Here is a 12,042-nt window from a genome sequence, read left to right on the forward strand (position 1 = left end):
AGCTCCGTTCAGGCCTCCAGGCAACTTTTACTTTACAGTAGCATGTGAGAATATAGGTAAATATGGTTAAACAACAAAAACTGTGTGTGTGTTAAAATAGCCAGTATTTTACATTGGAAATTTCCCATATGTAATAAAGTCGTGATCTCGAAAGACCCACGTGATTCAACCCCTATTCCCACAGAGAATCCGTTATAATTGCTGAACTAACAGAATGTTTTTCTGCCATTGTGAATAATTATTCAGCTGGTCTCAACTATGGGCACATTGTGGACTTTATATTTTATGTGTTTTAGGTCTCATTTGTCTTTTCACACACAGAAACTGCTCGGTAGACTAAAACCCTGGATGATGAAGGCGGAGGAGGAGGAATAGAGAATGCAAAGCAGGAGGCGAGGGAGCACCAAAGAAAGTATCTGTTTAGTCTTTTATTAGTTTTATCGGTGGTAATGCGTGGACACAGCGGAATGGCATCAAAGCTGGCACGTCACCGCAGTGTGGCAGACGACCCAGCGATGCCAGAGGCCACAAAAGAGACAACGCTGTCTGCTGAGTGTGGAACCACAACAATAATATTGTCTCTGCAGTACATATGAGACCGGGCTGCTCAGTGCCAGCGTGTTACTGGCTCTCTGAGTGTCTGTGTGTCCCTGCCAACCTGGAGCAGAGTGGCACAGAGGGCAGAGCTTCTCCCAGCTCTGTTTATTGTCCTCGGACAGCGATGTCGAACCTATTATGTACACTTCAACCAGCCTGGGCCAGGGTCTTCTTCTCTCTGCTGACACAGATAGGGATTGCTGTTTGTCTCCACTTGTTGATATATCCATCCGTGGTTCAGCTCTGAGGCAGTGTGTGATGTTCACACTCCTGCCATTGTTCCTCAGACTTCTGTCGCTGCACTGATAGCACAGTAATCGGGTCAGCTGGAACAACCGCTAATAAAGATATAGGCCTAAATGGTGGGTCTGGTCGTAAACATGCTGAAACAGAAAAGCTTGTACAGCACATGCACACCCTGCCCCTGACCGTGACACCAGTATGACTCACTATCGTGTTCTTCATTTGCATATGCACACACACTCACGCATTACACACCCAATAAGCATACTCTTCATGTAGCCTAAGGGTTCAGGTGTTGAGAAACTACCGTGCATTTTTAAACATGCTTGGAATTTGTCCTAATATGCTTTCTTTCTTTGACTGGATCTTTCTCAACCCTGTCGTGACTAAGATAATCATTCTACCCTTTTCAATGGAAGGGTGTGTCTGTCCAGCTGCAGCGGAACTCATGAATTTTTGCTTTTGTGAAAGTGAAGGCGTTGTGTGCAGTATCGAAATTCTCATGTCAGAATTACAAAAATAAGGGCATGTATTCAACATGTGCCCAACAATTCTTGTCATGCCTTTTTGTTTGGTTAGGACCTTTGGACTTTTAGTTTTGTCCAAACCATAATAAGGAAGTATGAAAGGTGCAGGACGTCAATTTAGACCAACTGACCAAAATTTTCCCTTACCCAAAGAGGTGATATTGGCCCAGATCAAAATGGACAATAGTTCAGTTAGTTTGCAGGTTGAAAACACTTTGTGGGATAGTTTCAGAGCAATTACAGGAAGTTGAGTCAGAAGAAAAATAGGCAGAAACTTTAAAGGTCTCATCAGAAACTGAGATGCCCAGGTTAGCCCAATTGCTTGAGATCGTCGCTTCCCATTACATCTTCTCCACTTTTCACACTGATCTAGGGTTTGAATGACTGGGTCGTTCATTTGGCCCATTCAAACTAGTGTTAAGTACTGCACCTTAAGTTAGTGATGCTTGTATTAATACCATTATTAAATGAACTTGATTTTTCATTTTCTCAAACATAAAGAATACCACCTGCCAAATTGGCAATACCACCGATGTCAGATGCACGCCTATCTAGAAAGATGCTAAAGCGGCTAAGTAGGTTTGTCATACACAAGTATTATGTGCTTCATAAATTGCAATATGAAACCCAAAATAACCAGATTAAATGTAGCAAAGACAAGAACCTTGGTCCGAACTTTCAGCTGCAGAAACGCCCTCAATAGGAAAAATAGTCAGAATCTGGATATTTTTTTTTCAGCCCTGTGCGTTGACAACAGGGGTAATTTGTTGGCACAGGGAAGCCTCTCAGTTTCCAGCTTGTCCAAAAAGTTCCATCAGCTCACAGACGGACGCTGTCTCTCGGAGTGGCACACAAACAGCACAAGCTGAATCATGCCCCCCCTGTGTCTGCGGGGCTGTGATGCTTAACGCTTCTGCCTCTAGTCAAACTCACTGAGGAGCTTGGATTCTGTTGATGAGACACAGACAGAGGGACAGACAGGGTGATGAAAGACATAAAGCGGGTTAGCCAGATGGGTGAGTGATGATAAGAGGAGGCAGAGAGAGAGGGAATGGCTCCAATCACTGCTCTTTTCTCCACCACTCTCTCTCCCTCTCTATCCGTCCATCGTCCTGCATTTTTTTCCACATTTACTCTCACCCTTCCTCATTTGCTCACTGTCTCTCTTTGTCTTTAATCAAACAGAAGGACTCATGTGTATCCCATATTCAATTCAGCAGACAAGCCCCTCAAGAGGCTCCCCCCCCTGTGAATATGGATGTGCATGTGTTGCAGCTTGGAGTGGTTGGAGGTTTTTTGATTGCTTCAGTTTGAAGACTTCCTCCAAAGTGATTGTACATTTTTGTGATTTTGCTCCTCTTGAGGAACCATGTGACCGTCCAGAGCTCAGAGTTTCATCAGAAACTGTGGCTCTGTATTGTTTGGGCGGATGGGGTGCGGGTGAAAGTAGAAGTGGAGGGGGGGGTTGAGGGGTGTGACCTGAGGTTTGAGGGGTGTGGTGGTGTGGGGTTGTGCAGTGTTGACATGTGGCTGAAATTATGACTCTTGGATAATCGTAGTGGTTTGGATTAGGATGGGTGTGTGAGAGTCAGGAATGAATATGCACAAAGCAGTCTGCAGCCCGTTCTCATCCACAGCATGTTAAAGCAAATATTTTTGTGTCGACTCATCTTAATTTCTGCACAGCGGAATGTGTTGGCAGAACATTTTTTTTTTTTATTCCATGCTAGAGGCTAGCTTCTTGTTTCTCAGTCTATACATTTCACAAACAACATAAAGCTCTGTCTCCTGTGTCTGTGTTTCAGTGAGAAGTTACACTTGACTCCGGAGCTGCTCTGAGAAAAAGGAGCTGGGGTCAGGCGGATGTCTGGTTCTCACTGCTGTTTCGCCTGCAACAGAGAGAATAGACAGTAACCTGAGACTCACATGGCCTGTTTGTTTCCTGTTGGTGCAGATTATCACATTTCAACAGTCAGGAAGGACAGGAATTAGCATCATGGGAGAGTGACATTCTTAGCTGTGAGTTGTTTGTGTGTGTTGTGTTCTCGCTTAATGAGAATGTTACAGAACGAACAAAACCTTCATGGTTAGGAACGCTCTGCGAGTTTGTTTGTGTGTGTGTGAATGACATTTCACATCAACACCAGTGAGGTAGGACATGCAGGTATGTATTTGAACAAAAAGTCAGGAGTTCAACCTTTTTGTTTGAGCTCTGCAAACAGTTCACTCTGATGTATGAAGGTTAATGGGGCAGGCCTGTGAAGCAGATTTGCAGTACAGACTTGAATATTTAAAATAGATTATCTTTATTTAAGAAATTACAGAAATATTTAAATAACATATGACGACTGAAGTAAATAATAATAATAATAATAATAATGTGTGTGTGTGTGTGTGTGTGTGTTATGTATCTCATTTTTATTTGGAATTACAGAATTGAATTGGTCAAAGCAAATGTTCCTCATTTCATTGAATTATTTACATTTTAGAAGGAAGCAATTCTTTTCTTACTCTGTGACTCAGTTAAAGCTTAATTATGTATTGCATCACAGAGCACTTTTTGCCCTCTGAAGAAAAAAGTCTGCTGTGCTGAAGTTTCTGGTGTTTGGGTTTCGGAAGCACTCCCCCATTTCAAATCGAGTTTCTCTCCAAATGAAATCTCTGCGATTGGATCACTCAAAAAGAATTTTTATATCATGTGATCAGCCGTCCCTGTCTCTCACTTTTTATCTATGTTCTTCCGCATGTTTGATCTCTTTAGTCATGCCATCATTCCCTCTGTACACCGGTGTCGTGTTGCGCTGTCGCTTTGTGGTGCTGTTGCCACATCAGCTGCGGCTGTTGCTCCCCAGCAGAGTTTGTGTTTGGCGTCCAAACAGCAGCGCAGCAATGGTGGTGCGGGGCAGCCAGGTCAGCGGCATGGAGGGAGGGGCAGGGCGAGGGCTTTGTTGAGAAAAGCAGGAATTCTTCCGGCTGGCAGATGAAGTCAGTGCATTCCTCCAAAGCAGCTCCCTATAGACAGCTAGTGGAGCAGAGCCAGCCACTGAATGAGGGGCAAGATAATGGTAGGGCTCGGTGTTAAACACCTCCCTTTGAGGACCGGAGAGACAGTCGGAAACAGAACACCATCTGTCCGACTGTAGTGGAAGACTTGTCTTTTCCCCACTTAGGCTACAAAGTTTGAATTGCCTTCCCAAGTTCTACAGATAATCCTACCGCTCCCTGAGGCGTTTCACTTTTATGAGCACTGCAGTATTTTATTACCTTGTTTTGAAGCTGAGCTGTAAAAGTACAGGCAGGCAGAGTGAGGAATGAAAATAATGGTATTATTTTAGGTTAGACTTACTGCCCAAGACGTGTTTGGGGCTACCTGCTGATCTGCTCTCTGAAGTCTGATGAGACCCAGTTGTGGTCCTGCTGAGGTGGGACACACACACACACACACACACACACACACACACACTCACACACACACACACACTAACACACACACTTGTTCCGTCTCTCCCTGCTATGTTTCTATGACTTTCTCCCTGCGCAAACACACTCTCCCAAACATAGACACACTTGAGCTGCTCCACTTTCCCTGTCCGTTCCCCTCGGCAGTAAGCTATCATAACGGCTTTGAAGGAGGGCAGCAGAGCGTTTAATTGGGTTACAGATTGACATTTATGCTCCCAGGTCCACCAGTTACTGCCGCGGCTCTTAACTAACCACTAGGAACATTACAAAATGCTACACTGCTCTACCCGTCGGCTGCTGGTGCCGAAATTTACAATTCAATGATGCCCTCACTCAGCACAACACATTGTTGACATCAGCACTGTTCTCTTGTGGAAACTGGCATTTCAGCAAAATTACGCTCGAGTCAAGTGTCCCATGCACAAGGTAGCCATGTACCTGTATGTGACCTCTACCCTACATCATGATGGACAACTCAGTGAGGTCACTGTTGGTGTTGTAAGCTGTTTCTTTTCAAACTTTCACTCCAAGGGACTTTGTATCTCAATCCACAAAAGTCCAACTAGGAAGTGAACTGTCTGGATTAATCATCAACTTCATTAACACACCTCTGTCTCTGCTGTTGGTGTCTTACAGAGCCAGTGCCATGCAGTGTTGACCTGAGTCAAGCCCAGCTGAAGTGATCTGCTCTGAAGACCTTCTTCTCATTGTACCCACCCTGCCCGGTCCCAGATGGAGCTCAAAGTGTGGGTGGACGGTGTGGTGCGGGTGGTGTGCGGCCTATCCGAGGAGACGTCCTGCCAGGATGTGGTCATTGCTCTGGCACAGGCCATCGGTGAGTACCTCAAGCTCTGGAATCATTGTGTCCTTTTGTCAGTACCAGAATTCAAGCTTGTTGTTACTTGTCATTTGTATGCTGGACAGTTTATCTGAGTAATCTTAATACAGATTCTGCATGTGGTTATGAATAGCATCTTAAGGCAAGGCAAGCGATACGATGCAGTAGCATTTAACAACATAACTCAGATTTACACTCCTCTCCGTCTATGAGTGAAGCTGCCTGCCAAGTCATCAGGGAGGGTTTGTCCTAATTTGAAGGTCCTCGTGGAAACTTGAAGTTATTTGAACATTTTCAACATGTTGTGTGAGTCTGACGCAGCAGCCTTTTATTCCAGTCCTCAGTGGCAGCAATTTAGAAGTATCAGCACCACTACAATGTGTCTGATGTAATTTGTTCACGTATCATTGCTCGCTTAAAACGCACAACTTTATGTACAGGAAGTATAATTTTCGTATAGTTATTTTGTGACATTCACTTGCACTCACCCTGTGTCTCTCTGTCTCTGTCTCCAGGTCAGACCGGTCGTTATGTTCTGATCCAGCGTCTTAGGGACACCGAGAGGCAGCTGCTGGCCACTGAGAAGCCTCTAGAGTCTCTGGCCAAGTTAGGTCAGCATGGCAGCGAAGTTCAATTCTTTCTGCGGCGGACTGGCCCGAGCAGCAGCGACGGACCTGGCTCGAAACCAGACAGAGCAACTCCCCTTCCGTTGCCAATGCTTTCTGAGCCAGAGCCGTTGAAACGAAGCCAGCCTCAAAAAGCACTCACCTTTAACCTGGGACCCTCCTCCTCCCCTAGAACCAAATCCAATCAGTATAAGAGGTCTCCTCGGGACTCTCCAGAACACAGAGCCTCTCCATCCCCTTCTCCCAGCCCCGTTTCCCCTCATGCTCCGTCTTCCTCTCCTTCACCACCTATAGGCCCATCCAAAGAGGAGGTCTTTAGGAAAGTTCTTCAGCAACAGGAGAGACTAAGGGCCATTGAGGCTCAGCTAGAAGGCCTAGAAATAGACTCACACACCTGGGATCGTCCCTACCCATCTCCCTGTCCCTCACCAGCCTCTGAGACTTGTCTGAAAGAAGAGGTGGACACACTCGAGCAAGTGATGCGAAGGAACCAGGCCGAGCTTGCCCACGAGCAGTACTGGGAGGAGGAGCTCCAAGCGGAGGTAGACAAAGAGCGAGGGATGAGGCGGAAGCTGGGGGAGCTCCACGCTAAGCTAGACGACTGCGGGCGACGGCTCCACGAATTCTCGGTGCGTTCTGCCCAGCTCGAGCAAGATATTCAGCGGGAGAGCCAGACGGAAGCGAGGGCCAACGGGCCTGAGGAGTCCCTCGACGTTGTGAAGTCAGAGCTCCACAGCCAAGAGAGGCAGGGGTCGGAGCTGGAGGAGCGGCTGTCTGAGACTGACAAGACTCTGGGGAAGGCTGCGTCTCTGCTGCAGGTAAGGAGAGAGGTCACGGTTCTGGAGAGAGGGCTGTAAATCCACGTCAGCCCTATGTGTTGCACACGTAGCACGGACCCTCTTGTAGCCACACTGTAAACCTGTATCCCTCTCCTACCGGTACACTGCAGCAAGACACAACAGTACAGAGACACTCATAAAAAGGGAAGGAAGTCTAAAGGAAACAGGATTTATTATGACATTTTTATACCGAAATAATAATCAAAGAGGTCAGGATAACACGAATGCTGTTCACTCATCCTACCTTGTGTAAAATTGTTTGACTGTCCGACATATTACAGAGCAGCTGAACTGGTTTGGCAGCTATCGTCTTGTATGCATGTTCTGAACACAGTATTGGTGTTGATATTACATTGACTTGTATCCTATTCTTGTATCGTGTGGAAAAAAATACATTAAAGTGGATTGACTGGGAGAAAACAATTTTATTGGATCTACCCAGCTCCAACGCATCATAGTTGGTGATGTCATTGTTTGTTCACTGTTGGTGGGTGTCACAGACACAGTTGTATCAATAAAAGCCTGACTCCAGTTTGAAATGAGCTATATGAGTTTCCTCATATTCCAGATGAAGACTATGGTATTTACCCCATGGAGTTATATAGATATGTATGAGTCAGACTGAAGAAAATGAAGCGCCAATTTCATGGTTGTGTGCTAGATGCTGTTTTGAATGATTCATTATGAAAACTGTTGCACTGTTTCAGTGTCTTCATAAACAAAGACTATGGTGTCCTGTTTGCAATCCTCTAGATTTGAAATAATAGCCAACAGGCTGTATAATAGATTAAAACTGGATGATGAGTGAAGTTGTTCTTCAGTCAGTCCTGTTGGAATGTCTGACTTTGAGACTGAACACAACAGATTCAGTGATTGGCTAATGGGACGGAGGAGGACTGAAGGGCTTGTGTTATGAAAGTAACCACAGAGGCAGTTTGCCACCCAGGCCGTAATTGTCTGAAGGAAATAAGATATTTTATTTCCTGTAATTAACATGTTATCACTAGTAACATGATGCTGCAGTAATGTATTCAGTCCGTGGTTCTGGAGAGGGGTTAACGTCTTTCAGCGTCAGTCATCAGTGAGCTGATTGGTCAAGGCTCCCAGCGGTGTTTCAAGTGTAGGTGCTGACGAGTGCAGCATTACTGTCACTCCTGTCATTAGGTTAAGGGAGGCAGAGCTGCAGGTGTGAACTGCGTCAGCACAACAACACACACACACACACACACACACACACACACACACACACACTAACATCTATCTGTAGTTGTGAGGACAGTCATTGACATTATGCATCCCATAGCCCCTTACCCTAACTAGAACCATCACAACTAAATGCCTAACCCTAACCTAAACCTAATTCTAACCCTCAAACAAGCCTTTGAAATTGTATGGACCAGACAAAATGTCCTCACAATGATGCTATTGAACCAAAATTGGCCCTCATAATTATAGACAAACACATGCACGTACACATACTGTACACATAGGCACTGGGGACTGGAGCCACAGCATAAAGCTGCTGCCTCCTGAGCTGCATGCAGACACATTGATTTACACACAAATGGATAGTCGATTAAGACTGATTGAGTGGCCTGTTAGTTTAATGTGTGGGCGCGAAGGTGAGATCCAGCCCTGTCTCGGAGGAGGATCTCTGATCTCCATCTTTTCAGTAATTCAAGCTGATGGATATCTTTCCCTGTGACTTGTCTTTGAAATGCAGCAGCTAAATGATGCATCCATCTCACGAACGGCGCCACAGGCTGCTGGAATCTGAAGGAATCAGAAGAACTGCTGATGGCAGTTGTGCAACTTTGATGACTCAACACTGTAGCTTAATGACAAGTCCTCTGAGAACGGACTTGTGGCCTTTGCTGCACCCTTGTGGTGAATTGACAATTGCAAGAGTAGCAGAGATATTCAAAGGCAGGATTGAGTACATCGCTTTATAATCAAGAATGAGATTTAATTTACATTTCACAGAGTAGAATTACATCCCACTTTTTTATAAAAAATTCTGTTTAGATGTCCCAGTGTTAAGTGACTCAGCAGTGACGCTCAGTCGTCCTTTGGTTTCCTCACTGATCTATGTTCTCGTTCCATCTCAGGCCAAACAAGACGAGCTGGAGGAGTTGAACAAGGAGCTGAGGCAGTGTAACCTGCAGCAGTTTATTCAGCAGGCAGGTGTCCTGCCCGCGCACACCCACTCACGCACAGAGCTCCACGAGCAGCTGGAGCAGTTGGAGCTCGCACATCTTCTGCATGATGGATACCGGAATGGAAGTATGGAAACAAACAAATAAAACCTTTTCCTTAGCATTGCACACTAGTCGGTTAAAGAGTGATTGATACAAGCAAACTTCTCTCTCTCTTTCTTTCTCTGTCAGGCCGCAGTGCAACTCCAGTGGATTCACCACCTCGCCCCACTGCCAAACAGTTCCTAGGACATCCACGCAACCTGCAGAACCCTCTAGTGTCCAGTCTCAACCCTGAGGGTGTGTATGTGTGAGACCCTGCTGCTTCCTGCGTCCATCCTGCTCTGCTCCTCTCCTACCCTGCCCAGCCTCTGGTCCCAGAGCCCTTTGCCCCCTTTACTCTCTACGCCAACTTGATTTGGTGTTTTTGGTGTTGGGTAGTGGAAGTATCTGTGCGATGGAGGTTCCTGCTATTTCTGCTGACTTCTCTTCTGCACGTAACTCTCCGACTTCTGCTGATTTGTCCGCCTACATTTTAACATTTGATTTAATCCGAATTGAATCTTCCTCACTCCTCTTTCGCATTTCATCACATTCTCCTGAGCTCTTTAATGCTCTGGGTCTATCTGTCCTCTCACGCAGCTTCTGCTCCCTGCCCTCCTCCACCTCTTCCCTCGCTGTTTACTTCTGGACTAACAGTGGCTGCTTCTGTGATACTTTAATGCATCTGGGAACTTGCTCCTAATCCCCCCTCCTCCTCCTCCTCCTGTGTAATACAGAGTTGCCTTCCCACCCTTAAATCAACAATCGTCTGCCGACAGCTGCTTTTCACTGTATCTCCATGTCACACATTGATCGCCCTGGGAAGGGCTGTTGCAGACATTGTGATTGTAGCGCTGATTTTCGAACACTGTGACATGGAAAGATACAAGACTAATGTAATTTCAGTTTGCCTTTTTACGTGTGGATACGGTTTATATGTGAGGGGGTTTGAATCTCTACTATGCCTTGTACTTTGGTGACGCTTGACTTCCAAAGAGCAAGAGCCTTTCTCAGAGGGCTCTGCAAAAATGTATTGCACTGTCCCATTCTCTTCCTTTGTGAAGCCTCGGCCCTTGTTTGCCTACAGAGACATGTATCCTTCTGTTTTCTCTCAGTGCAACTTATCTTAGGAGAGTTTGCCATTGCTTAAAGAAGGAATACATTTCAGATGTAGTGCCACAGGGGCCACGGCTTGTTACAGTATTTTTCTTTTCCTACGTTGTTGGATGCCTCTGGTTCTTTTGCTGTCATCACACCTAACATTTGACCTGTCATAACCTGCATTGTGCCTCAGTTTACTGTCGATTTAGGACAAGCTTACTTAACTCACGTCGTGATAACAACTTGAATGACACTCTGTTGAGTGCTTACCTCCACCAAGGTCACACAGTTCCCTTATGAAACCAAATTTTAATTCACTAGATCAAGATATGTATTTAAAAATCAAAATACATGAATGATTCTCAAGAAATTGTTGGTAAATGCCCCGAAAGTAAAAATAAAATTTACTGGGTCTCTTCTTGGGTCACGCCTCACTCCTCCACAAACTTTGATGGAGATTTGATTTCGTGAGTTTTTGTGAAATCATGCTAAACGACAAACAAACGCAGGTGAAAACATAACCTCTTCGGCAGGAGTAAACATAAAGAAAGCTGTTGTCGGTTCAGTGCTTTGACCATATTCTCTACTGTTAAATCACAACCGACCATCCAAACCACCTAAACTAATATTAACTGTATCATAGCACTTAAAACATCCTGATATATACAATGCCGACAGGTCAAAGTGACGTGTGTTGATGTTTCTCCTGTCTCCTGTCTGCAGAGTGGTGTTTTCTTTATGGGATTATACAAAAGCATCTCGATTTTAGCAATGACGATAGGACCTCAGTCATAGTCCAAGGGCCAAATAACTGGTCCTGTGTCAGCTTGTGTGTACATAATAATACCTTAATGGAGCCAGGTCTCTCTCCTGCTGTGTCTTAGAGGAAAAATTGTTTTTCCCCAAACAAAGGGATCATCATCCCCACTTATTTTTGTCTTGCAGTCCTGACATCCCGAGAGTCGTCCTGGAGATAAAACACGGACGGCAGGGCGAAAGGAAACTTGATCACTGTTGTGTCACCATCACCTCTTATCCCCCCCCCCCTCCTCTCTCTCTTTGTAACTCCTGTCATTATTCAATCTACCATGGATATACATACTGTATAAACATAAGACAAATATATTTCCAGAGTGTCTTTTTCTACTCTAAACACTGCAATGTATCTGTATGAAATGTAAAATAATTTAGAAACCTTTTATGTAGAGAAATTATTCCTATGACTATGTATTTAAATATAATAAAAATGTGTACTGTGTTTAAGATCATCTTTTGTGCATTGATTGGTTTTTAATTACCCTCCTAATGGAACCGTATTTAATTATAATCCGTATTTAAACGACTCAGCGGGATACCCTGCAGTAAATAATTAACTCACCAGTGTGCACTTTCTAAAAAAATTCCTGTGCCATTGATCTCTTATGTGAAATGCATTATGAATATATTATAGGTGATGGAATATGCATGCTTTGCTCATTGCTCGTGGTGGAACGGGCCCTGCGACGCTCCTCAGTCGTTTCCGGGCTTTTTAAATCTAAAATTCACAGATGGCTGACTGAGAGTTCACCGGGT

General features: G+C 44.9%; 1 protein-coding gene across 3 annotated transcripts in view; it reads left to right on the forward strand.

The window, feature by feature from the left end:
* rassf7a (Ras association domain family member 7a) overlaps window positions 1–11,738 on the forward strand; it is a 32,578-nt gene extending 20,840 nt beyond the window's left edge. For all 3 annotated transcript variants that reach the window (XM_062389882.1, XM_062389883.1, XM_062389881.1), the window contains exons 2-6: window positions 5,466–5,664; window positions 6,183–7,111; window positions 9,241–9,415; window positions 9,520–9,627; window positions 11,416–11,738. In XM_062389882.1, coding sequence (XP_062245866.1) covers window positions 5,562–5,664; window positions 6,183–7,111; window positions 9,241–9,415; window positions 9,520–9,627; window positions 11,416–11,447 — 1,347 coding nt within the window. In that variant the 5' untranslated portion in view covers window positions 5,466–5,561 and the 3' untranslated portion in view covers window positions 11,448–11,738. The remainder of the gene's footprint in view (window positions 1–5,465; window positions 5,665–6,182; window positions 7,112–9,240; window positions 9,416–9,519; window positions 9,628–11,415) is intronic.
* The last annotated feature ends 304 nt before the right edge of the window (window positions 11,739–12,042 follow it).

This window comes from Platichthys flesus, chromosome 6 (genome assembly GCF_949316205.1).
Source record: "Platichthys flesus chromosome 6, fPlaFle2.1, whole genome shotgun sequence".
In the NCBI taxonomy this organism is placed as follows: Eukaryota; Metazoa; Chordata; class Actinopteri; order Pleuronectiformes; family Pleuronectidae; genus Platichthys; species Platichthys flesus.